This window comes from Xiphias gladius, chromosome 17 (assembly GCF_016859285.1).
Source record: "Xiphias gladius isolate SHS-SW01 ecotype Sanya breed wild chromosome 17, ASM1685928v1, whole genome shotgun sequence".
Classification (NCBI taxonomy): domain Eukaryota; kingdom Metazoa; phylum Chordata; class Actinopteri; order Istiophoriformes; family Xiphiidae; genus Xiphias; species Xiphias gladius.
In genome coordinates, this window is record NC_053416.1 from 22,152,125 (window position 1) to 22,177,444 (window position 25,320).

A 25,320-nucleotide genomic window follows, 5' to 3' on the forward strand; every position below is an offset into this window, starting at 1 on the left:
GCTTTTTGTAGAAACTGAGTCTTTCAGTTCTTTTTTGGGGGGATTTTCACTCATTCTTCCTGCAAAAGTCGTCTAGTTCTGTCAGAGTCTTGGGATGTCTTGCGTGCAGTACTCTGTTGAGGTCTATTCACAGATTTTCGATGATGTGTAGGTCAGGGGACTGTGAGGGCCATGGCAAAACCTTCAGCTTGCTCCTCCTGAGGTAGTCCATTGTGGATTTTGAGGTGTTTAAGGTCATTATCCTGTTGCAGAAGCATCCACTTTTCATCCTCAGCTTTTTTACAGACAGTGTGAGGTTTGCTCCCAGAATTTGCTGGTATTTAATTGAATCCGTTCTTCCCTCTACCACTGAAATGTTCCCTGTACCACTGGCTGCAACACAAGCCCAAAACATGATGGATCCACCCCCGTGCTTAACAGTTGGAGAAGTGTTCTTTTCATGGAAATTTGCACCCTTTTTTCTCCAAACATACCTTTGCTCTTTGCAGCTAAAAAGTTGTATTTTAACTTCATCAGTCCACAGGACTTGTTTCCAAAATGTATTGGACTTCTTTAGTTGTTCATTTGCAAACGTCTGATGCTGAATTTTGTGGTGAAGAAGCAGGAAAGGTTTTCTTCTTCTATGAGCAGTTCTCCGAAAGTTTTCTCGGTCTTCCAGACATCCTCTTGTTCCTGTTAACTGTCATTTCTTAATCTTCTTCTTACAGCCTCTGCTGCTTTGTGGGCATCAGTTATTTGAATTTTCAGAGTCAGCTGCTTAGAGGAGCCCATGGCTGCTGATTGTTGGAACAAGGTTTGAGGAGTCCGAGTATTTATAAAGCTTTGAAATTTACATCACTTGTCCTTTCCTAACAATGACTGTGAACATGTCATAGCCCTACCAAGATAATTAAGGTCTGAGACCTTGGTTAAAGTTATATGAGAGCTCAATTCTCTTGGGGTGCCCAAACCTTTGTATGGTGCTCCTTTCCCTTTTTTTTTCCACTGTAACCTAGTACGAAACAAAAGTAATACACTAATCTTGCATAAAATGTTGAATCGAATATTTCACCTTTAACTTTATGCCTTTTGGAAATCAGTTCATCTTCTACTCACTTAACTATTCACGGTACCAGAAATTTTGACCAGGGGTGCCAAAACCTTTTCATTCCACTGTATCATGTTCGCCATGTTTAGCGTCTTAGTTTAGTATTTTAGCAAACACAAAGTACAGCTGAAGCTAATGGGAATATCATTAGTTTTGCAGGGATTTGTTCAAAAAAGAAAGTATTGGACAGTGAAATTTTAACCCGATGATGGTGCTAGAGGAAAAGTCAGTGGATCACCAAAGTCAGTAGTCTAAATCCTCTGGTTTCATTGCCTTCATGGTAATCCATCCAATAGTTTTGAGATATTTCAGTCTGGACCAAAGTGGTGGACAGACAGACTGAAGTTGCCATCTCTAGAGCCACGATGCAAGTGTGGCTAAAAAGTAGCCATCGATTGTACTCACAGTATCATGCACTCACACACCCTTTGGCTTCTGCTGACTCTGTAGTGTTCTTGTCCCCACTAGCATCCATTCCCGGTGCAATTGTTTTAAATTACCTTGCTCATTCAAGAGTAAAGAAAAAATCTCCATCAATTATGTAGACATCTGTGCATAAATAATTCATCAGAGACATTCTGTATAATGGTATTACGCAATTTCGGGAGTTATGACACATTTCACTGCAGATTCACGGTAGAAATGGCCCTATTTCACTGTACACGTGACATCCATCTCATATATCAACTGCCTTATCAGTTTCTCTCCACTTCATAAAGTACAAACCCGAGCCAGTAGTCTACTGATCAGGAGTCAGTATCAGGATGAACTTGCATCCCTCCTACACTGAGTCTTGTCTGTTGCAGGTCACTTCGTTGGGAGTCATTTCTAACAACTCGATTTTATACAATATTATGGTATGAATGTTATACAGTAATAATAGAGTATTATGATATTAACTTCTTTTCAGTGTTAATTTTATAATGATTGGCGTTACGGGGGCGCTGTAATTAAAGGACACAATGTTTAAGTAATGCTTTACACACTGTTTTTTGCAATTTTAATGAAACCTGGTCCATTCTGGCACTGTGTAGAGATCAGACAGCTGAGCCTGACATGGACCATATTGTTAAATGTGAAAATTACAAACCTTAAAAGGCAACAGCAGTGAAGCATCATTATAGGCATAGGCTGCCTCACTCATGGGGGCTGACATGTTTCACTTGCTCTCTTTTGCATGGATGACCCTCAGATGTATAATTTAGCAAACGATACTTCATCATTAAGAAGCTTAGCATTTCCGTTTAGTCATATTCTTCTTGTTTCCAGACTTATAACAAATACAGCTGTTTCAGGACGTCACTTCCATGACGAAGAAGACCACTCATATCATGTCACCAGCCTGCAAATAAACAGCAGAACTTGTAATTAAAAAAAAAAAGAAGAGACTCTGTGCGCTGTTTGTTCTTTATTCTCTGTTTGCATAGCTGAATAGTTAGTGTCCAAAGGCAACTGCAGATGAAACCAGTCTATTTCCAGACCAGGGAGACCGCAGTGGGATCACTAACAGGCACTGTTCTGCACATAGAATGGTGGTGTATATGCTCTCCTGGGGCCTTGGTTCCTTCATTTACAAGATCACTGCTATTACAGTCCACTTGGCTGTTGTCTTAAGTGCGTTTGAGAAGCAGCATGAAGGGGATTTGCTCAACAGAAATGAGAAAGGTGTGTGTGTGTGTGTGTTTAAGTGAGGCAGAGAAATAAAGAAAACTGTGAGTGGGGCTAAACTGAGATTTCCTATGTTCAGATGAAGATTGTAATTACAGCAGAAAGAGAAGGCATATGGAACTGCTGCAGAAGTGTTTACACAGGGCACTCAGCTGGGGTTGGCTCATTATCAGAGACTGAGGGGAGACAGAGGAACCAGGGCAATCCCTGGCTCTTCTGTCTCTGGATGTGTGAGCAAGCCTGCTTTAGTGAGAGCAATAAGCTGCTTCCTCACCTCTCTGGAAGCACTTTGTAGGAATAAAGTGATTATCTGAATGTGTGTGTGTATGTGTGGGGGAGACGCTGTGTTGCTTTTCTCCCTACTTCTTCACCACGCCACCTTTGTTGTCCACATTGACAGGAATTGTGGTCTCTGAGGACTCGATGGCGGGTTTGACCAAAGGAGCCTCAATGGTGAGCACCCCATCAGGAGACAGGGAAGAGGTCACCTTCTCAACGTTAGCTGTAGAGGGGAGGCTGGGGGGGGGCAATACAACACAATTAGGTCAAAAGTCTAAGAAACCATTCCAGGAAATTTACAAAGAAAAAGTATCACTGCTACTACTTAAACAAAGACTGACTGAAATAACGATGCCTCAAACACCCTCGATGGGGTAAATTCAGATCTAAGACCAGTTCAGTTTATTCCCTCAGTGTTTGCTGTGGCCCCTGGATGGCAGCAGAGCCCTATGAAGCTAAAAACTCAGACAGAGGAGAGATGGATGCGAGGAAGTGGAGGCTGTAGCTGCTGCGGCTTTTCAGAGCATGAAACTCAGCTGTCAGCCACGGCCAGCCCTCTACAGGCCGGACCAACCCGAAAACTAAAGAGACTCGCGCCGGCACAGCCGTGATAAGAGAATCACAGGAATCTGAACCCGGCCTGAAAAATGCATTTCCTCCATGAAAATTCACCGCAAAGCCACCATCAAACGGCCAAAACAAACCCATTTTGAATAAGAAAGCTGGTTTAAATTGAGCTGTTGACATATTGCATTGCCCGTAGCTTTCTTCGATTAACTGGAGTACATAATTGTAAAAAGTGCTCTGGAACAAAACTGCTTTTGGTTCAATTAAATTCTGCAAACTTGTCCAGTGATAATGAATGAAGTTTAAAACAATGAGCTACTTACGTGTATTTCCTGGTGAAGCTTCTGGACACAAATCCGTGCTCATCCTTCCTCTCCTCGTGCTTGCCTAAGGGCACAGACAACATTCTTTTACCTAAATGTGGCACTAATCTCTCTCTTTCAGGTGTTATAAATAAAGGGAATGCATTATGATGCACCAATTCTGCGAGACGACATCTTGCATGTATTTGGAAAGCGTACTAAATGGAAAGAAAAGCGATAAGGTGGAAGGAAGCTGCTTGAGGAATATAGCACCAGCAGAGGGAACGATTGCATGGTGTGGAACAGATTTGAGTATCTGTTTCAGGCAGAATGCCTGATGACTTTGTAATCCATAATTTTACACCACTTACACTGAAACGGGGTAGGTGTTTGAGCTATTACACCTTATAACTATCATTACACTGTCATGACTTGCTTAAAATAAAGTTGGATTGTAGTTTTTAACTATCAAACTAAGGTAGATTCAGTATTTCCAGGATTTTCAACATTGCACACCTACTGTGTAGGGCTAGATAAATTAACATCTCGTGACATTTTGGGAAATTGTGCTTATTCACCTTCTCGTTGGGAGTTAGATGAGAGGATTGATACCCCAATCGTGTCTGTACACTTAATATGAAGCTGTAGAGCCAGGAGCTGGTTTAGCTTAGCATAAGGAGCGGAGACGGGGGAACAGCTTTGTGGAGGCCTTTGTGGTGGTATTTTTATCCGGCACAGCTCCCACCTGTGTGGCCATATCAGCCACAAAAGACCCTCGGCAGTCTTAATTATGTCCCGTCAGTCTCTCACAGACATTCAGATGCCCGGCTGTGATGCTGAAACATTGCCCTTCATTCTGGCTCTACAGTAATATGTTTGTTGTGACAACAGGCCGATAAAGGAGGCTTTCCTCTGGGAGCTGTCCTCTTTTCAACAGGTCGACGCTGCCAGCGTGAGCGCATGTCTGGCTTGGCCATGCAGGCACTTTTTCAACATGAAGGGGCATTAGTTCTGAGTATGCATGAAAGCAGCTGAGAGGATTGCTGTAGCATAGAGAGGTTGCAGTTTGATATGTATACAAAACTCTTGAGTGCAGTCGGTTATATCATCTTTAAACATATCACCCTCGTTTGCTGGTGCCATAAGAGATAGATGAGGTGGCAAATTCCACTTGGACTGAATTCCATGCTTTGTTTATCTTTGTTGTTCCTGTCTATTCAATCACTCACCAGTGAGATACTGGCCATAGTCAGGCCCTGGACCCTGTGCCTGGACAAAATCCAGCAGTCCTTTTAAAGTAGCAGACACACTGGTTGAGTCACGGCTAAATCCCCTACTCTGAGAGTATGAATTCTTTGTTAAATGGCAGAAAGCGAGGCTGAGACTGACTAAGAGAAAAGGGAGCTCGGGGCTTCAGAGAGCTAAGCTATTAAATGATCCATTCCACACCTTCTGCGGGTTTTCACATTTTGCGGTAGATGACAGCGTTTCACCTCGGGGAGTGAAACTGGCTACAGTTCTTGCACTGTGATCCTGTGGGAGCTGCTGTAAAAGTCGCCTCCCACATGTTGAATTGTGCATTGTTTTTTTCATCTAGCAGGGGTGCATCCAAAAGGACCCGCCCTCCAGTGTACTGGAACTCAGTATATTGCGTCAAGATATTGTGTAACTGCAGCAATGAATCTGCCCTGTACTTGACGTAGCAAAACGTTTTCCTGCCTTTTTATGTTGTGTCGTTTTGTTTTGTACTGTAGCAGTTTCTCTAAACCTTAGAACAGTACAGCGCGTGAGACATTCTGTTATGTACCTGCTAATGCATCTGTCCTGGACAGCGTTTTGTTACACTGCTGCTAGATTGAGTGGAAATGGCCTTCAAGGTTCAGGTGTGTATTCTATAACTATACAAAAATACAGTGCCTCCTTAAATCAGCATGCAGTAGATACCACTACAGCACAAAAAGGGGATCAATGAAAGAGAAATGGAGGCTCACCTGTGATTTCCACCACACCATCCTTGGTTTTCACCACCAGCTCCTCAGGCGAGAAGTGGTTGACATCCAGGGACACCTTCCAGTTGTCTTGGGTCTGCTTGATCTCCGACATGCCGGTGCTCATCTGGCGGGACAGGGCACGAGCCTGCTGGGCCATCATGGCGCCAGGGTACATCATGGGGGTCTGTGGCATCATGGCGCTCATGTCGGGAGCCAGGATGGAGGGCCGGATGTACCCTTGCCAGTGGGTGCTGGGGAATGTGGCAAAGTCCTCTGACGGGATCGGCATGCCGAAGGTCTGGTCGAAGATGCGGTTGCTCTGGTGCCAGTCACGGAATGGGTCCCAGCTTGGGGTGCGGAGCAGGGTGAAAGGAATACGTCTCTCAGCCATGGCTGCTGTGTTCAGGCAGCAGAGGAGTGTTGTTGTAACGGAGGGCTGCTGGCTGCAGATGAAGAGCCCTTTGGCCTCTCTGAAAGTGTTTTCCTAATGTGCTGTCTGCCTCTCAGCTGAGAGCTTTTATACTCACTGACACCACCCTTTTCAACAGCGTCCTCTCTTTTGACTCAAGCCCCCCCAGCTCACACCCCCAATGCATTTATGGAAAGTACTAGAATATCTATTTGTGGCAGACATTGCACTCGAATGGAATCCAACAGGAAGGCCCACCCCAGTAACAGCTGCCCAGTGCACTGTGAAACCTGCCTCTCTCATGCTGTGTGTAATCCCCCTTCCCCTCTCTAGACGTCCCAAAGAGCTTGAAAAAACTAAAAGGCAGCCGGAAAGTCAACTTTACCTGCTGAGCACATACAAATTCAGACTAAGATAAGACTAACATGAATAAGATGAATCCTCAGCTCTTTTGTGAAATAATGGCACGGAGGAGGATGCAGTATAGGAACTGAGGAGACACACTACTTGGTCTACATGTAGTCAACAATATTCAAGTATTCTCCACTGGATGCTATCAGATCAGTGTCAGTGATGTTTTCAGCAACCCTCATGTTATTAGTGTCACAAATGGGGCATTAATAGGCTCTTTATTGCCGCCATTTCTGGTCTTATTGTTGGTCACAGATCTCTTCCTGCCAGCCTCACACCGACACTCTCCTGAGATGTTGTATTTGTAAAAGGCTCTTAAGGCAAGCATTTAATTGAATCACACTCCTATTTGTAATTACATTTAAGATATCCATAATAGCATTTCTCCTAGTCGAAACTTTATTCTCATCAGTCAGACTGGTAATTAAAGATGTCCACATTTAACAGTCTCACTATTAAAAGTTGTATTTCAAGATACATGCAACTGTTATTGTACTAGTCAAAACTAAATTTAAGATATCTAAAAATCCTAAATAAAAGAACAAGTGGCCGTTTTAACATTTACTAGCTAGACTTCAGTTCTTCCTGGTCAAAAAGAAGATTTCAGATGTCCACAGTGACATTCTTCCTAGGACAAATTATGTCACTTTTGCCATTCATGTGTACTGGGCTTTCAATATCATTTCTGGGCCCTGGCAGTAAATATGAGGCAAACTAATATCACGATCTATCAAAAATGCCCCAGATGTCAGGAGAACAAGTACCAGTTCACCATAAATAGTCAAATCACTGATCACAGTATGAGCTCTATTTACCTTGGTATAACAAAAACAGCACCAGGAAATTTCATCAAGGCAGTGAATGCACTAAAAGAAAACAGTCTAAGAGCTCTAAATTCAATTAAGAGAAAATATTATGACTTCCAAGTTCCAATTAAAATATGCCTTAAGAGATTTGATAGAGTTATCCTGCCCGTGCACTACATGGTAGTGAAGTATGGGGTCCACTCAGTCATCATAGCTGTACACGTTGGGATAAACACCCAACAGAATCTCTACATGCAGAATTCGGCAGGTACATTTTACACGCACAAAGAAATGCCTGTCGAGCTGGTACCCACTGATGATCAACATTCAAAAGAGAGCACTCACAGTTTCTAAGTGCCTTAAATCCAGCCCTCCAGACTCCCGCCATTCCAAAGCCCTTCAGAACCAAGAGCTGAGCCCAGAAAAGGGTCCCCTAAGCCAGGTGGTGCTCAGACTAACTGCTCCCTGTCAAACACACTCTGACCAGTCTCACAACAACACTGCTTTCCAAACACCATTCAGAGGAAACCAAATTATAACACAATGCATCGGAAACACTGGAAAGAAGTAACTAGAAGCCAAAGCATATAAGAATTTTCTCTGTCCCTGAACACTCTCCATCCATCCGGTGACCACACAGTGACCACAAACTGGCAAGCGAACAAGGAAGACACAAGAAATCGTGGCAACTGAAAGAAACGGAACATGTGGTCACTGTTCGACAGGTGAGGTTGAGACAGAGGTGCACTGGACTCTACGTTGCCACAAAATCTCATATAACAGTAAGATTATAAGGTGCCAGCAGGCAGCCACAGTTTTCGTTTCTGCGTTAATTTTGAAAAGGAAGACTCAACTTTTCATGACGACTGTCTTTTAACTGATTTAGATTTAGGAAACTGATGTAGATCATCAGAACTTCGTATGACTTGTGACTTGCTTGACCTGAGCGATGACTTGACTTGCCTTGCTTGATTCTCAACACAGTAACTTGGGGCTTGCTTGAGACTTGAAGGTTAAGACTTGAGACTTGCTCATGTGCAACCTACTCCCACCTCTGCTTGATGGAAGTGAGCCATTGTTAATGAAATTCCTTCCACCGGTGTTTTTCCTGCCATGACAAGTCAACATGTCTGCTGTGAAAAGGTCTGTTGGGCTTTCAACTTTAAAAAGACGCAAAGCTCTTGTGGTTGCAGGTGTTACAGTGGCATGTCTCTGTCTGTCTCTCTACATGAGGAGAAAAAGAAACTAATAAAATCTGGCAGGGAGAATGAAGAAAAGGGGACATAAAAGAGATATGATCGGTGACGTGAAAGTGGAGACTACTGCAATCAAATGAAACCCTTTATTGTAGGTTTTGTTTCTAAGGTCATTTTTTGGTAAATTATATTTCATTTTTATTTATTCTCAATTTTATTTTTTTCTTTATTTTATTTAATTCTTGGAGGATTTAGCTCAACTTTTATTGAAACAAATATAATTCGATCAGTCACAGTATATCACAGCAGGAGTCTGGTGTTGACATTTGCACCGTCCCTAAAATAGAAGATTTTAGGCCATTTTTGTGAGGCTTCAAGTTCTCGTTTTTGTTTTTAGGTACTGGAAGGCTCTCATCAGTGCCATCTGTAGGCAAATATATGCACTGGGCCTGCCAGACAAGATACAGTATCACTGCACCTGAAGTTACAAAGAGAAAGAACACAACAGTATAATTATTTACCCATGTTTCAGTTTATTGTCAGGTATAATAACTTGTACATTACAAAGAATGACTTGTAGAACCAAAGGGGCAATGCTATACTTTGAATAAATTCATAGGATTGCAGAGTATCATAGTTGGGATAAGTCAGACTGGGGATGCAACACTGTGTGATGGACATGAGACTGGACGAATGGTAAGGAAGACTTAGGGTGATCCCTGATTGTTTCGCCAGTTTGTTTACTGTACTACTGAAGCTGGAGACAGAGGAGGCATTAAAGAGCCACTGGTGTCTCTGCTATGCTAAAGTTACATGTGTCCTCCTTTTGAAGCTAGTAACCAGGGGACCTTCAGAAACATGTTGTGGCCCATTATACAAGGGACTGGAGTATGTGGTGGCTGGAAAAATACAGCAGAGAATAGTGGACTGTTTTCTCCACACATGGGGATATTTTGGTTCTGTCTGTGGCTGGTCCCTCGCTTCTCAGTACAGGCAGAGCCATAATTGCGTGCATTAAAATGAACCATTACAATGGGCCAGGGAAGCCATATTGGCAGTCGTGGGAGTAACTATGGGCGAAGACTCATCTACACTGGCTAAAATCAGAGAGTCTTAAACACACAGCAGTGAATCTACACGCTGCTTACTAATCTGTTAGCGAAATAAACCTTCGCCACTAGAAACCAGCTTTGTGTGAAACATGGGAATACATCTGCAGCAATCTCATCTTCAAAGCACCTCCAACTGCTTTACAGCTCATTGGGAAATGATAAATAAATTAAATAATAAATAACCCAATAAATAAACTAATAAATACAGTAGATCCATAAATAGCACACAAATGTGTGCTTGGAGACTTTTTGCAGACAGTTTTCCTGTACAGTACCACACAACAGCCTTTAGATGCGGGCTACAGTGGATACACAAAAAAAAAAATTACCTCACTGGCCATTGCAGAGAAGGCACGCACGCACGCACGCACGCACGCGCACACACACTCAAACAGGGTTAGCAGAATCTACATAATCATTTAAACAGGGAAAAGAGTAAAAGTACATAATACATGTTTCTTCCTCATCCCATTCACCAGTGTATGCAGGTGTCTGACGTACTGTATAGGTCAGAGGGAGCACAGATGCACCCTGGCATCTTCAATTTCAACAAAGGTTCACTCCTGCGAGCAGCAAGTCTCTCCTGATGCATCATGCTAAACAAACCTCCTCAAACTATATGGAATATACAGTGCATAGTTTACAAAGCCAGAACTTAAAGGAGTTTACATCTATACAGACAAACCTATACAATACATTTTTCATCATAAAAAAAAGTTCCTTTTTTTTTTTTGCTTCCTATTTTATCTGCCGACTTTTCTTTTGTTCTCACTTGAGTTGATCTCTGTGCCTTGGTGAAATGGAAGTCTTTGGGGAGATGAGTACATGATAAGGGAAAAAGAGTCTCTGAAATGTACAGTAAGCCATTGATGTGTCTTCTTTTTGTCTTCTACTCAGCTCCTATTTTTAGGATGTGTGAATGTGTATATATGTATATATATATATATATATATATATATATATATATATATATATATATATATATATACACATATATACACACATATATACACATATTTTAATGAATTTTGACATTTTTGGTTGTTTGGTGGAAGGAGAGAAAGAAAGTGCTAACATACAGCAAGATTTGTTCTTTGGGCTCTACCAAATTAATTTGGACATGTGGTTTCCATCGAGACCTTGGATATGTGAAGACATGAACAGTGACACCCAATTTCATAGTAATGTGCTCTATCAAAATACATTTCTCCTCTTTGATCCAGGCTCTGTATTAGAGAGGGGTAATGGTTGTGGGTCGAGGAGTTTGAGCCCTGGACTGTACAGCAGTGTGGGTACTGTCGAGGACTGTTTAAAGATACATAATAACTGAACCCGAGCACGGTCAATTTAACAGGACTTGTCTAATTGTTTTTGTTTTCCCTCCTGTGCCGAGCGTTCAGAAGCCGGGGCTGTCGTAGCTGCTGCGGCTGTAGTAACTGTGGTGACTCCGGGAGCGACTCCTGCTGCGGCTCCAGCTTCGGCTCTGGCTGCGGCTCCGACTCCAGCTCCGGCTCCGGCTCCGGCTCCTGCTGTGGCTCCGGTTGTGGCTCCGGCTGTGGCTTCTGCTGCGGCTGTAGCTGCTGTAGCTGCGGCTACGGCTGCGGCTGGACCGTGACGGGCTGCTGTCGTAGCTGGACGAGGAAGGACTGGGCCGGTAGTACGGAATCGGCCGCTTCCGAGCGCTGGGGATAGGAGAGGGGGGGGTGATGGAGTGTTAACAGTTACATATGTTTGATGAGTTAGTATCAGTGGGATCTTGATGTTAAATGCACATCTGATGCTGATGTAAAACACACAATGTATTATGACAAGATTTGATCAAATCGGTGTACAGAAGGCTACAGACATGGTAGACTTAAGATCAGTACAGGATCTGGAAGAAAGCAGCTATATGGGTTAAAAACGCTTTTCAACCACAAACACACACACACACACACACACACACACACACACACACACACACACACACACACACACACACACACACACACACACACACACACACATGCTCCCAATATAACTACACGCACACAAAGCAGAGAAAAGCATGTTGTTAGTTTAAGCTTAAGCTTAGACTGCCTTGTTAATAGCCACTCTGGAAGTGCTTCCTGTAAGGTAATTAGCTGTTAGCAACCAAACGAACCTCTTCTTCTCAGTGGAGACCGACACCCAGAAAAATCAACAGTCAACAGTGCGGGGAGAAATGCTATCAAGGTGTCCCTGCTGCTACAAGGTGTCTTTCACCTTGTCATTTCAGCAGCATTGTAAATAACTATGTCTAAGCATTGTCCTCTATATCTGCCATGGAAATCCACAGCCAACGCAATGGAGCGTATCCACTTAAATACATCTTGATAGCATTTTAATCTCTGTATCTCTTTGTTACAGCATTAGTGCATAACTGCAGTGGGGTGCAGAATTAGAGTTGGTGTGAGTTTCTCTGTGTAAATTTCAGGGAAGAGATGAAGGAGCAAAGAGAAGACAGAAAAAAAACAGGAGGAGGCCATGTTTACTCAGGGGAGCTCTGATGGTTTGCTGTTCAGCCGAGCTTCAGGAGTCACACTAGAGGGGTCCTGCTGCACAGCAACTGTTACCAGGGTAACTAGCCTGCAGCAGCTCAGTTCAGCAGCATCCAGTTGTCTTGGAATCAGGACCTTTAGGATTGGAGTGAAAGATGACAAGGTACACACATTTCACCCATGTCTCTCTACACTTGTATGAGAAAGCACAGAGGTGACATGAAGAGGTGTTTTTTTTTTTACACCACAGAAACACTTTTCACAGGGATGTAGGAGTTTTCTCTTTATGTTTTAATAACTAACTACAAACTACATTTCACGTGCAACAAACCTCAAGAAGCTTCTGTGGGAAAAGATAGAATCATTAAATGATAACTAAGAAGCTGGCTCACTATCAAAATATTTTGTAGATATGTTAACTCTAATTCAAGCTCGTTTTCATCAACAGAGGAGGAAACAAATACAAACATGCTCTCAGTGTGGGGAGGGCTTGTGAATGGTTATGAAGCCATTCATTGGGATCAAACAGACTAAATAAATCACTGGAAATGAGTTCAATACATACCGCGTTTCCCTTTATCAGTTTAATCATACTTAATTTCTGGATTCATTTTATGTCCTCATTGTTATGTACAGTATATTGTAGCTTTTTATTGCGTTGGTCTCACTGTGTTCTCTTATGTTTACCCTGTACTGAAACAATTTGTTGGCTACATGTTTTAAAAAGGTTAATACAAATAAAACTATTATTTTTTTGAACTACTAACTAAATAAATTTATACATCAATTGGATATGTTAACTATACAAAGGAAAAAGCAGAATTCACTTTAAAATTCAAAGGAATAGTTCTACATTTTGGCAAATACGTGTGTCTGCTTTCTTGACGAGAGTTAGATGAGAAGATTGATTCCACTGTCATGTCTGTACACTAAATACAAAGCTACAGTCTTTAGCTGTTAGCTTGGCTCAGCATAATGACCGGAAACAGCAAAGTAGCCAAAGGTTTGTCCAAAAGTGACAAAATCCATGTATATATAGAGTATAAAGCAGGAAAGACGGTTCACTTTTTGTGTTTGGTTCAAGAACCTTTGACTTCATTGTGCTCCCTCCAACCAAACCAAATCTACCAAACCAAAAACCCATGTAATCACCACATCCATTTGTGCCTGCAGTTTTTTCGTTTTTACTTTACACAAAGGATTTAATGATTCTGAATGTTGAGAGTTAGATCAAGAACTACTTCCACCATTTTATTCCTGTTGTTTGTCATTGTTGTAATTTGGAGCTATAAAAGAATGACCTCTTCCTTAGCATGAGTGCAAGGCTGTAAAATTGATGGAAATGTTTTAACTGCAGAGTGTAAGGTATAAAGTGCGTCATGCTTAAGTGCTATTGACTCCAGACATATAAAAAGCTGAAAATAAAATTCAAAAGACAAACTGTTGCAATGGAGTCTGTATTACCACTGACATTCCACACAGTAGGTAAGTTGTGAATAAATGTATGTACAAATGGGAATCTTAAAAATAAGCAGGCAGTTTTTTTGATTCTGGACAGCTGGGTTACCTGGTGATCCTGCGAGCTTCCATGAAGCTGGGTGAATCTCTTCTCCTTTTGCGAATGGGTGAGTAGCTGCGCGAGCGGCGACGAGCTCGGCTGTCTGTGTCAGAGCGGTTAGGGCTGTCCCTCTCCCTGCACGACACACACAACGCCATCAGGAAAACGACAACATGAGAACAAAAATAAAACCATAAGCTGACAGAAAAGTGTGACAGAGGTAGTGGTATTTCACCTGGAGTTGTTTTGTCTGTTGTGTGGAGACTTGGCCTTGCTGGGGCCTCTGTCTCTGGATGCAGAGTGTGAGGACGAACGCCCACTGCTCCACGAGCTACTGCGCTGTCGGAGGTTGGGTTTGCTCCGAGACTCCTCTTTCTTCCTGCCGGACGTGTGTGAGCGTCGTCCTGGAGATACTGATGGGCTCCGATGGTGAGCCTGACCCCGACTGGAGCGGTGGTGACGCTTGGAAGAGTGGCCACCTTTTGTCCTAGGGTAATTGGCAGTAAAATATAGAAAATGTCAAATCATTTTCTCACAGCGGCAAAGCTAAATCATTCAAGCAGTGATAAGAGCCTGAAAATGCTCACTTTCTCTGGTGACGAGAGTTCCTCCCTCTATGAGTGTGATTGTGCTGGGAGTGGGCTGAGTCGCTGCTGTGAGCAGGGGAGTGGGAGCTCTTATTCTGGCCTCTCTGGCTCCCTCTCCTCCCTGGCGTCTGTGTTACGGAGCTCCCTACAGCCGTGTTCCTGCCATCCACACTCTTAGCCTCTCCTGCTGCACACATCGGTCCTGTTTGGCTCCTGCTGGGGGCACTGTGGAGCTTGTGCTCTCTCAGCAGAGTGGACTGGATGCCTGCAGAGCTAGCAGTCAGCAGATGGAGCTTCTGTAGAGAAACGATCACCAAACAAAGAAAAAAAAAGAAAAAAAAAGAAAAAGGACAAAAAGAGCATTAGAGTGTTTTCAGGTTGGTGATTGAGTGCTACGGTGTACTTGCCAAAAGAAGGTAAACATCTAAAAGAAAAAGATCTAGGTTTTCTCCATATGGCTTATAGATAGTCCTCTATGGTGCAGCGCATGCAATACTTGGCATGCAAAACCATAATGAGTTGAAGAAATCATAATCGCAAAAACAAACAAAAAAATTAGGAAGAGGAGGAAGAGAGGAAAAAGTAAAAACAAAACTGTGAACCAAATAAGTTTAAGAGCAGAGGCAGAGAGTACAGAGCTACAGATTTTGTCAAGTAGAAAAAGAGGACTTCTTCAGTTATTTTAGTAATGGTTAAGAAATTAAACAAAACAGAAAGAGAAGACAACTTGACAGAACATCACAGAAATGGAAGGAACAAAATAAAGATCACAATTATTGAATCAACCGAATCAGAAAACAAATCGTCTGCTACTCAATTTTCTCTTTCTGGATTTTTTTTCCTGAAGACAATTGCTGAGATGTGAACAGCGACCCATTTTCTTTGTATTTTTTTTTTAATGGTTACTCTTGTTTAACTCCCTTCTGGTTAACATCCACTTACCAATAAAGTGGTATTCCCTCCTTTAGTAGGTAAGGTATGAAGAAAAGGGAAAAGTGGGGCAACATAAGTGCATCATTAGATTCACAAAATGCAAGAGAAAAAGACACAAAACCCTTCCCTGCCAGTGACTCATGAGACAATGCATGGAAATCAATGGAAAAGAACTCAAAAGCAAAGAGGAAAACCACAATGTGCAGGGAGTCCCTCACACATAGAGTAAATCCTCTGGGCCCAGTCACCTTCTTGTACATCAGAGAGTGACTGGCTGGCGAGAGTTAGAGGTATTTTCTTGACCTTTTTCCTCTTCTTGTAGTATCTACCATGGGAAGGTGTTATTTTACTGCCTGACACGTTTACAGGATAACTACCATAGCTTTTACTGGTTACAATCAGTGTTTGCGCTCATGGGTTCCTTGATACAAGACACTTATAGTTATCACAGTAACAAAGATTTCCAGTAATGTAGTTCAAGGGAGTTGTTGCTACGTAACAACAGAGAGTGTAAGTTTATTACTGATACTGAATTAAGTTAAACCACATTTTATGGCAATCAGAGGTTATTTTTGGGGAACTGACTAATGTAAGAGCCCCCAAAAGCACATGGTCAGTGAGAAGTCAGTGGAAATTGCATTGAACTGATAAAACAACAAGAATGTGATTGGAGCCTTTGGGATTTTAAAATGAAATGCTACTTTTAGTGTCATACATAGACTCAATTACCTTGGAGCTAGTAGTTTTCAAAATTACCACTGTATTACAGAATAAGGCAGACAATATTCTGTTTTTCTTATTGTCAATAAATCCCATGAAAGACCAAAATCAACAATGAATTGATCATGATAGCTTGATACCTCTGTGCCACGGAGCTCCATTGTTATCCAAAAACTGTTAAAAACACATCAGTGAGCAACACTCTTGCACTGGGCGACATGTTCCTTCATTACCATGAACAGACACACTGTAGTTTGAGGCACCGTACACTTACACAGATTGTCCTGGCTCTGTAAATACTCAAGCACCAAATGTGTATCCATTCACTATTTGTTCGCCATACATTATTTATTCCTGTTTGAGTGATGTCTGCTAAAACTTACGTTTTAGGAAACTACTGTGGCATACTTAGAGCCACTAGCATGGCTCTAAGGAGGGAAACATTGGCCTGTCAGTCCACTACTTTGGTCCGGGCTGAGATATCTAATCCACTATGGAATGCCTACAGATAATTCATGGTTCCCACATGACGAATCTTAATGACTTTTTCTGCAGCACCACTATGAGGTTGAACTGTTGAACTGTCTACACAATCACTAGATACTTTGCAATGGAATTTGGTACACACATTGATATCTCCCTCACGATAACTTGCAACCACTTCTTCATCAGGTCAGAATTCTAATCTGTCCAAAACTTTGGTTTAGGATCAAGTTCCTGCAAAATGAATGATATTCCCATCAGCCTCAGCTGCACTTTGTGTTTAAGGCTAATTAGCAAACATTAGCATGCTAAACTAATCTGGTGGACATGGTATATATTATGCTTGCTAAACATGAGCACATTAGTATCGTTAATGTGAGCATGTTAGCTTGCTGACATTAGCATTTAGATCACAGCACGACTATACCTACTGTAAGTACAGTCGCACAGAGCTGCTAGCATGGCTGTAGACTTGTCTTGTTTAAAAAAGAAACTAGCTTTTTACAAATACATTTGTGGCTGAGTGACAAAGACAGGGCAGGGAACCAAGAAAGTACTAACGGACTAACACATCGTTGGTTTAGGTCTTTACAAGGGATTTGGTAATAGAAAGAAAAAAAGAGTAATGTCAGCCTTCTCCTTTAGTTTAAACTGTGTATGGTGGAGGGTGAATTATATTCAAAACCCCCTATTTTAAGCATTCAACAAAAACAGAACTTGGATAAGTGATTAAGTAGGAGTTTAGGGACTGAAATATGATGCACAGTTATACACTGCTCATTCCCAGCAGTTCAGAAAAAAAAGGGTAAATCTCCAAAAGGCCTTTTACATGGAACCAAATAAAGCTTGCTGTTCCGCATGCATTATCATGTGCTGTCTGAATTATTTTGTAATCTAAGATACAGCAAAAGCACCGACTGATCCTTGCAGAAAGAAGAGCCATTCTCCACTAGAGAGAAGACAACTAAGCGGTATAATTAGAAAACACACAACCACTGTGGGTATGACAGTTATTAGAAACAGTCGTGGAAATCAATATGGTGAAAATTATAAGACGAATGTGCTAATTCACCAATAAACAGAGAGATGCTGGACAAACAGGAATGCATTCTACCAAAACAGAAAGAAAACAGAAATGGAAAGAAATGGACCTGGAAGATAGAGCGGGATATTGGACTTCAGAATGAAGTTAAGGAGGAAAGAGAAAAACCAGAGCTCTACGTAATCCAATCTCTCAAGAGTCAAATCATAATTGATGAAGTCAAATTAATTTGGTTAAAGACCATTGGTAAACAACAGAAAGAGCGAGAGAAAGAGAAAGAGAGAGAGAAACATTGACGTCACTCAGGCTAGGGTGCTTGTCACATTCTCATCTGCATAAAGATCACGTGCGTAGGCAAAGCATTACCTACCTTCCATTTCAATCAGTGACACGTATGCAATATCAACACAAAAAAGGAAAGAAAGAAAAAAGAAAAAAGGAGAAAGGAATGTTCTCCGCAGCGAAATGGGAAAAAGACAATGACCTCTTTTAGTATCAAAGCTACATATTTAGTCCAGAGACTAAGGAGAACTAATCAAACCAAAAAGTATAAAGAAAATAGAGGGGAGAAAAAAAAATCCACATGGAATTCAAAATCAAAGTAAAATTAGAAACAAAGGATGAATCTAAAAACTACATGATTTGCTTTGTCTTTTTCGCTTGTACAAATGCAGCCATATTTGTATCAAAATGGGGTGGGGGTGGGGGGGTAGAGGTAAGCGGATAGAGTTAATTGTCATATTAGTGGACATTCATGTAGAGTAGAATAGCTGAAGGGAGGGAGGGAGGGGGTGGGGGTAGGGGGGCATGCAGCGCTGGCAGATATGAAAGATATGTTGGACAAAAAATGCCAGGACAAGAGTGAGACGTGAGTCACACAGGACACAGATGAACAGGTAGGAGAGGAGGAGAGGGGGGTAGAAGACTGTTGGAGGGGGCAGTCACTGCTAAGATGGACAACTAAGAGACTAAGCACATTTGAAAGGGACCCCAGTCACATTTGGCCTGGGGCTTATGCAGCAGCAGCACTCTGTTCTGTACTTTTTGGACGTCAGCCCAACTTTCTTCCAAACAATCTTTTTTTATTTATTTATCAGGATAAACACAGGTACAGTGAGAGGGAGCCTTGAGGAGCTTTGTCAAATCTGCTGTGTAAACACTTAAATTGAAGAGGGAGCTTGCATTCAAAATGGCTTGGGTCCCTTTATAATAACAATCATGTTAATAAATGTGAGTTGTGCTAGTTATTTTCATGAGTCAATGTACTTGTGTTTCAAGTGTTTGACTACATCCTTGAATAATGAGCAAGAGGATGACTAGCCTCATTTGGGACCATCTCAATAACTGCGTGGGAGACAGTCTTAGATGTTTCCCATGGACAAGCTCAGGAAAGTGTCTGTGCGCTGCTCTTTATCAGAGATGGGATGTTAAACACACCTGTATTTAGCAGACCAGATAGTTAGTCCTCATCCTTGAAGCCTTGTGACATGGAGGCGGATTTTGTGTGTCTTAACTCTTCTGTGAGTCAGTTCCTTTTTGCTTATGCAAACCGTGTTGTGTGGTTCCTCATCCTCAGTTGGTCCCCCTATTGAGTCACTGTCCATCCTCCTCCCTGCCTGCAACTGGGACGCTCAAGATTGGAAGAGTGCCCAGTCTGACTCTCCAATGTAAGACTAAAAATTACACCGCCAGCATACAGTGGTATTTAGACACGCGGAGAGGCCTGATTTTAATTCACTCGCTTAGCTACCTGTGGACTGGGCCAGGTCTAGCTTGCTTTAGAAACTTTTGCTTCACTTCATCATATCATGTTATCATCATATTATTTTTATTCTTTATTTTTTGCTTGCCTATTTTATTTATAACAATCTTTAATATTATTTGTACTTATATCAAATTTTGTCCTAACCATTCTGAAACCTAAAATACAGTAAATAACTTAAATTGGTAATTCCATCTTGCTTTATGTTGCTTCCCCTCAAGTGGACAGCTGGCTTCTAACACCTTCTCTCTTTAGAAAGCGAAACGTAGTTTTGGAAAACAGTTTTGATAAAGTACACAGTAAATCTCATCTTTGTGTCACTTGTCCCGGTAAGTTTTTGAGTACAATAGCTTCTTCGCCTCAGTCTGGAAGGCCAAGTCACGATTCTTTCATACCTGCCTGCTGCAACCTGGGAGCAGTGAACACCCACTGCAACTATGGTTGGTGAGCACTGCACTTATACTGTGTGTTTATCCTCCAGTGCCCACAGAGGGCAACAAGGAGCCCATTTCACACTTGAAAACAAACTTGAACATATGGCACACAGGTGAGATTTGTGCTTTGCTGGAAGTGTTTGTCAGTTTTTCAAGAGAGAAGGCTTCTTTTCACTCCGCCTTCCAGTGTGGCAGTTTGGAACAGATATACAGACTTTTGATTTCTGGTTTGGTTGGACAACACATTGCACAAACTAGTTCTTTCTAGCGAAACACGGCCCTTACTGGTTGGTTAATCAAATATCCGTCTGTTAACCTTTCCACTCCGGACAAAGAGCAGCGCATAGCTGCTTCCCTAAGCATTTCTATGGGAAGCATCAAGGACTGTCTCCTCTGTAGTGGATGAGACAGTCGCAAACAGGGCTAGGAAACGACTACAGGAACACAAACTATGATGATAGATAGAGAACCAGAGCTGCTATACAGAACAATTGCTAAACCACACAACTGCAGCAGTAAAATCAGACTTCAGTTGTATCCAGGATCTGTCACACATAACCATTCTCTTGTGCAAAGGTTTCAGTTTGGGGATTATTATGACATTTTAGCCTTTGGTGGAGATTAACAAGACTGATGCAGCATCACCTTATGCTACAAAGATGCTGCTTAAAAATGTGAGCCAATTAAATGCTCCTCTTTCACTACATCCCATCTGAATGGCTAAAAAGAACATGATCTAACAGACATCCCTTGTCATTCTCCACTGGCCTGAACAGATAGAGTAGAAACAAAATGTCAGGGACAGAAGAATTACTGCCACCTAGGGGCAACATGCACATCGACATGGTAAAGTAAAGCAGTAGAGAGGAGCATGAGTTTAACCCCTGGTGCTTTGGCAGGAGCTGTTGGACGCCTGGAGGAGAAGAGGATCTATCACTGAGCAGAGCATGTGCTTGAGAAGAAAGACAACTGTATTGACAAGAAGAAACTATTAAACGTACCCAGTTAACCTACTTGGTCCAGTTCCAAAGCATTTGAGTGCTTTTTATATAAACGAGACAGAGAGATTTGGGCATTTATTCATTGGTGAATACCACTTAAATTGATCAGGAAAAAAAGAAACAGTAATGACAGAGAAAAGAGAGAAAGAGGTCAGATGAGACCTCATAGACACATGCAAGCTGGAGTGGAAAATAGGAGACATCAGTTCTCTGGAGGGAGTGTTTACAGGATGTTTGCAGCCCTTTTAGGTGCTTATTCATCGGAAGAAGATTGTTTCACTAGCGATCCCTTCGTCTAAGTCATATCTTTTGTTTTATTCCAACATAATGGCTGTCATCCTACTGCAGCTCTAATGATCCATTTACAGGAAGAGTAAGGTTGTTTTCATATCAGCAGAAAGTCATTGAAAAATCATCACAGACAGTGTCTTTTACATAATTAGAGACTAACAGAAACAAACAAGGAGCAGTTCATATATAATTTATAACACTTTAGGCTTTATGAGCATACTGTGAACCGTTTGCGGTGCTGCTTTTTTTTTTAAGGATAGAGTTGTAACCCATTCAGCACAAAAGGTCAAATCTGAGGCATGATATGGATTCAGGGCATGTCTATGGAAGACCTAAAATGCCAAAATAGAAACACATCAAACAAAGAAAAAAGTAAAATAAAATTAGACTTTGTTATATTTCCTTTTTATGTATACATTAACTGTGTCATAAAAAGACGTTAAAAGCACAATTAGTTAGCTTTTACTATTGACTTTACAATTATTTGTATTTTTGATTGACTGTAAACAGTTTTGTGAATTGTTAGTTATTAATGTAACTAAATGTACTGTCAGTAGTGTCCCTACAGCTGGCTAGCCCACAGCAAGAAGCTCCCAAGCTGAGATTGGATCGTTTTTCATTTTGGCATTTAGGATGTGTCTCATGAAAACTAATGATAGCGCTTTGCATTTTACTACTGACAGGTCTATCCCGCCCTCTCCTGGACAACAATGAAATGCAATACATCTCTTCATTTTGGTTTCCATGTTCTGTTAATCCTGTGTCCCTGTGTTGATTATTCCTTTATCTTTTGTTACATACTCCACACTAAAATTGACACACGCTAAATACGTGTAAATTTTGGGTTTTTTTCTTTATATCAAAATCCCTATCTTTTCTTTTCTGTATAAGATAAAAATATTTTTGATGACAAAATGATGAGATTTAATTTATCATCTTTAACATTATCCTCCTCCTCCTGATCTAACAGTGGGGTGACAATTCTCCTACATCTCTACAGCTCTGTATCTCACTGTATTTGGTAAGACATGCCCATATTTGAGTGATCTAATCATATCCGAAGGAACTGATTTAAGACACTCAAGTCACTCTAACTTCCATTTCACTGTGATTTTAATGTCACAATAAAAAAACAATTCATTCAGTTATTTAGGACAAAAAGCCAACTAATTGTACTTTTAACATAGGTTTTTCAATTAATTATGACAGTAAACGCATACATAAAAGGAAATACATACCACATTCTGTACTGTATTTCAATTTCTTTGTTTGATTTTTTTTTATTTAGGCATTTTAAATCTCCCATACACCCCAGCAGAAACAGCTGGTCCTTGGTATGGTGAGCTGCACCTATAGCAATATTTTGTTACAGTCCATTTTGACATACTTGGATCAAGACATTCCACCAAGTAATTGGATTAGTCAGTTCAAGGAGGAATTGCACATTGTTATCACTTTAAAGCCCCATCAGACGTCTGATCGTGACTCTGGCAACATTGGCTAATTAAGAGCCAATCTACAGAAGTTTTTTATTCCTGATAGACACATTTTCTTTGATATTTCTTCACGGATATGGACCTTTGGGGGGGAGCAAATGTTTGAAGTAGTCATACCTGTTTCTGGCTCAACTTTTTTTTTAATTTGTCTTATGCTGTAGCAGACAACCGTTCAGAAGAAACAACAATCTATTTGCTCATTCATTTGGAATCATAGTGTGCCAGTGTGGCTGATATTTCCATCCGAGGTGTGGTATGGTTGCGCTCTGACTCAGAGGATGTGTGCTGAACAGAAACACTAGACCCTTGGCTGTCTTTGCTCCCTCCCTCTGTTACCAGGAAACAGCAAGAACAAACAAAAAAACAAGATGGCAGAGGAGTCAAAGAGAGCCGGAAACAAAGCAGCAGGAACGGCAAGTTTTACACAGGACAGAAGTGTCTTTTACACGTCAAAAATAATAATATTAATTATATAAAATGTTCTTGGAATAACTGATAAAAGAACAAAAAAAAACTTTCAGTTTCAAAGAAGATGAGAATTCATTTCAACCAACACAAAAGAGCAAGATAAAACTCATTTGTAAAGACTGTGGTTGATACCGTTGGAGTGGGTGGGGGGAGGGTGGGGGTGTGGGAGCAAAATAGAGGAGATTACATACATCGTGCCCTTTCTCGCCCTCGGCGTGGTTGAGTCTGCTGGCCTTGCCGTTGCGACTTCGCTGGGAGTGGTCCCCGTTGTGCCATGAGGCGGGGCTGTTGGGGCCCGCGGAAAGCGAGGTGCCAGACACCTTTTGTCTGTCTGTCTTGTGCTTGGAGTTCAGTCTGGAAGAGCAGAGCCACAGAGCAACACAAGAGGTAAAGCACAGCCACCCCACTTCCTGGGGAACAATGCTGTAAAAAATATTCATTGTGAAAATAAATCACATTCGTTAGTAAATTGTGACTTTCAGTGCTTGTGCTAAAAGTGAAAAGTGCTAAAAGTGAAATTTGGACTTGAAAGATTAAAGTAAAAATCCTTCTCTTCCACACCTACTCTCAAACTTTTATTCAAAAAGAATAAAAACTATCAAATTTCTTACAACTTAAAAATTGTCTGCATTTCTAGGTGTCAACATAAATGCTCCCTGTGATTACTTGATCACATAGTAGCTGCCCGTTCACATAGTTATTAGCCCTAGATAGTTGAAAAAATGTCCAAAAATGTCAGGACCTTTAACAAAGATAAAATAAGGTAGGGTATTCCAAATATCATCAGAAAAAATGGTAAATAGTACACACACATTCATACTGAGCTTTTCTGTACGAACAGTGCTTTCTATAAACACACAGTCACACACCGATGATACATCGGGGCACCTTGGTGTTCAGTATCTTCCCCGAGGACACTTCTAACCCTCCCTACCTCCTGAGCCAAACTACATCCAGAAACCAGAACATGTCAGCTAACTTATACACAGAATACTCTGCTTTTTAAATAGAAAAATAGGACCTCAATGTTCCAAGCTACATAGAATGACTGACTAACAATGTGTGTTACCAACATGACTGTTTTTTTCATCAAAGTCTATATAAGTGCAGAGTGAGATATCACATTAATTTAAGGGGGTTATTGTAAGGCATGCTGAGGAGCCCCATTTGTATCCTAATCTATCCCCCGAGGATCAAGAGTAAATGAGAGGAGAGAGAGAGAGAGAGACTGACAGTCACCAGGGCAACCGCTCGACAGTCAGTAGAGCGATATCAGTGTGTGACAAAAACAAAGCGTATGTGTGAACGCGTGTGTGTTGAAGAGTCTACCTGGCAGGAGATTTGGAGGTGCTTCGAGTGGACGACAGGGAGGCGCTGCGGGAGCTACAGCAGCTGCCTTGACGCTGTGAACTCCTACCTGGGGTCTCACCAGGGGACCTAATGGATGACACCAAACGGACGAACACACCACACACACACACACACACACACACACATGCATACATATACATACATAAAGCCATGTGTATGTACATATGCATACATCACAGGGAAACACACATGCCACGGCGAGCTCAGTAGTCAATCCACTGATATGTAAAACAGTTCATGCATTACCAAACACTTTCAATATATATTCTAATTAAGATAGGGTGCAATGCATGGCCTTGAAATTGTGTTGAACTCTGTTGAACCTGAGTCTGAGCCTGAGATAATGGGTGTAAAATACCAATATAAATTTATGAGAGACTGACGTGATTCAAGTTGTACCCACTGTTGAGATGATTGTTCACTGTTTATTTTACTGTGTGCAGAGGACAAACTGTGTTTACATTATTCTTACACATTGGATACTATATCTGTACAGAACATCACATTTTATGGTTAATGACTGTGAAGCTTTGTTTTACTGAAGCAAGCAGACATGCTGTATACTGTGGGTTTTTCTGTCAGCTCAACATTAACATGTAAATGGTATTAGATGGAATTTATGTGTGTCTCACCTCTTTTTCTGTTTATTCTTGTCTTTGTGTTTGTTCTTTGGGCTGCCCGATCTGAAACAGATGTCATATGTAAGATAATGAAGCTGTGTATATTAAAGCAATGGCAATTCCCTTGCAGAACTCACTGTACTGCTCGCCCGTATGGATTGCAATGTCTTTTGAACATATGGTACTTAATAAGCAGAAATGTCAATA

General features: G+C 41.4%; 2 protein-coding genes across 2 annotated transcripts in view; both read right to left on the bottom strand.

Moving 5' to 3' along the window:
• Window positions 1-2,476: 2,476 nt before the first annotated feature.
• On the bottom strand, window positions 2,477-6,401 carry hspb1 (heat shock protein, alpha-crystallin-related, 1). Its single transcript, XM_040151395.1, has 3 exons — window positions 5,895-6,401; window positions 3,925-3,988; window positions 2,477-3,271 (listed from the first exon to the last, which is right to left on the bottom strand). The coding sequence occupies exons 1-3, from the start codon at window positions 6,283-6,285 to the stop codon at window positions 3,115-3,117; spliced, it is 612 nt and encodes a 203-aa protein (XP_040007329.1). The 5' UTR covers window positions 6,286-6,401; the 3' UTR covers window positions 2,477-3,114.
• A 4,823-nt stretch (window positions 6,402-11,224) lies between these two features.
• Window positions 11,225-25,320, bottom strand: part of srrm3 (serine/arginine repetitive matrix 3) — a gene marked incomplete at its 5' end in the record, with an annotated part of 73,436 nt that continues 59,340 nt past the window's right edge. Inside the window, 7 exon segments of the mRNA XM_040151310.1 lie at window positions 11,225-11,510; window positions 13,915-14,040; window positions 14,141-14,392; window positions 14,493-14,788; window positions 23,314-23,476; window positions 24,452-24,559; window positions 25,126-25,176. Coding sequence (XP_040007244.1) covers window positions 11,225-11,510; window positions 13,915-14,040; window positions 14,141-14,392; window positions 14,493-14,788; window positions 23,314-23,476; window positions 24,452-24,559; window positions 25,126-25,176 — 1,282 coding nt within the window.

What these genes read in the sequence shown, in the direction of transcription:
- hspb1 (XM_040151395.1), bottom strand. Translation starts at nt 6,285, where the DNA reads ATGGCTGAGAGACGTATTCCTTTCACCCTGCTCCGCACCCCAAGCTGG. An exon ending in TGGTGTGGTGGAAATCACAG is followed by an intron (nt 3,989 to 5,894) that starts GTGAGCCTCCAT and finishes CTGTGCCCTTAG; the next exon opens with GCAAGCACGAGGAGAGGAAG. An exon ending in AGCTTCACCAGGAAATACAC is followed by an intron (nt 3,272 to 3,924) that starts GTAAGTAGCTCA and finishes GCCCCCCCCCAG; the next exon opens with CCTCCCCTCTACAGCTAACG.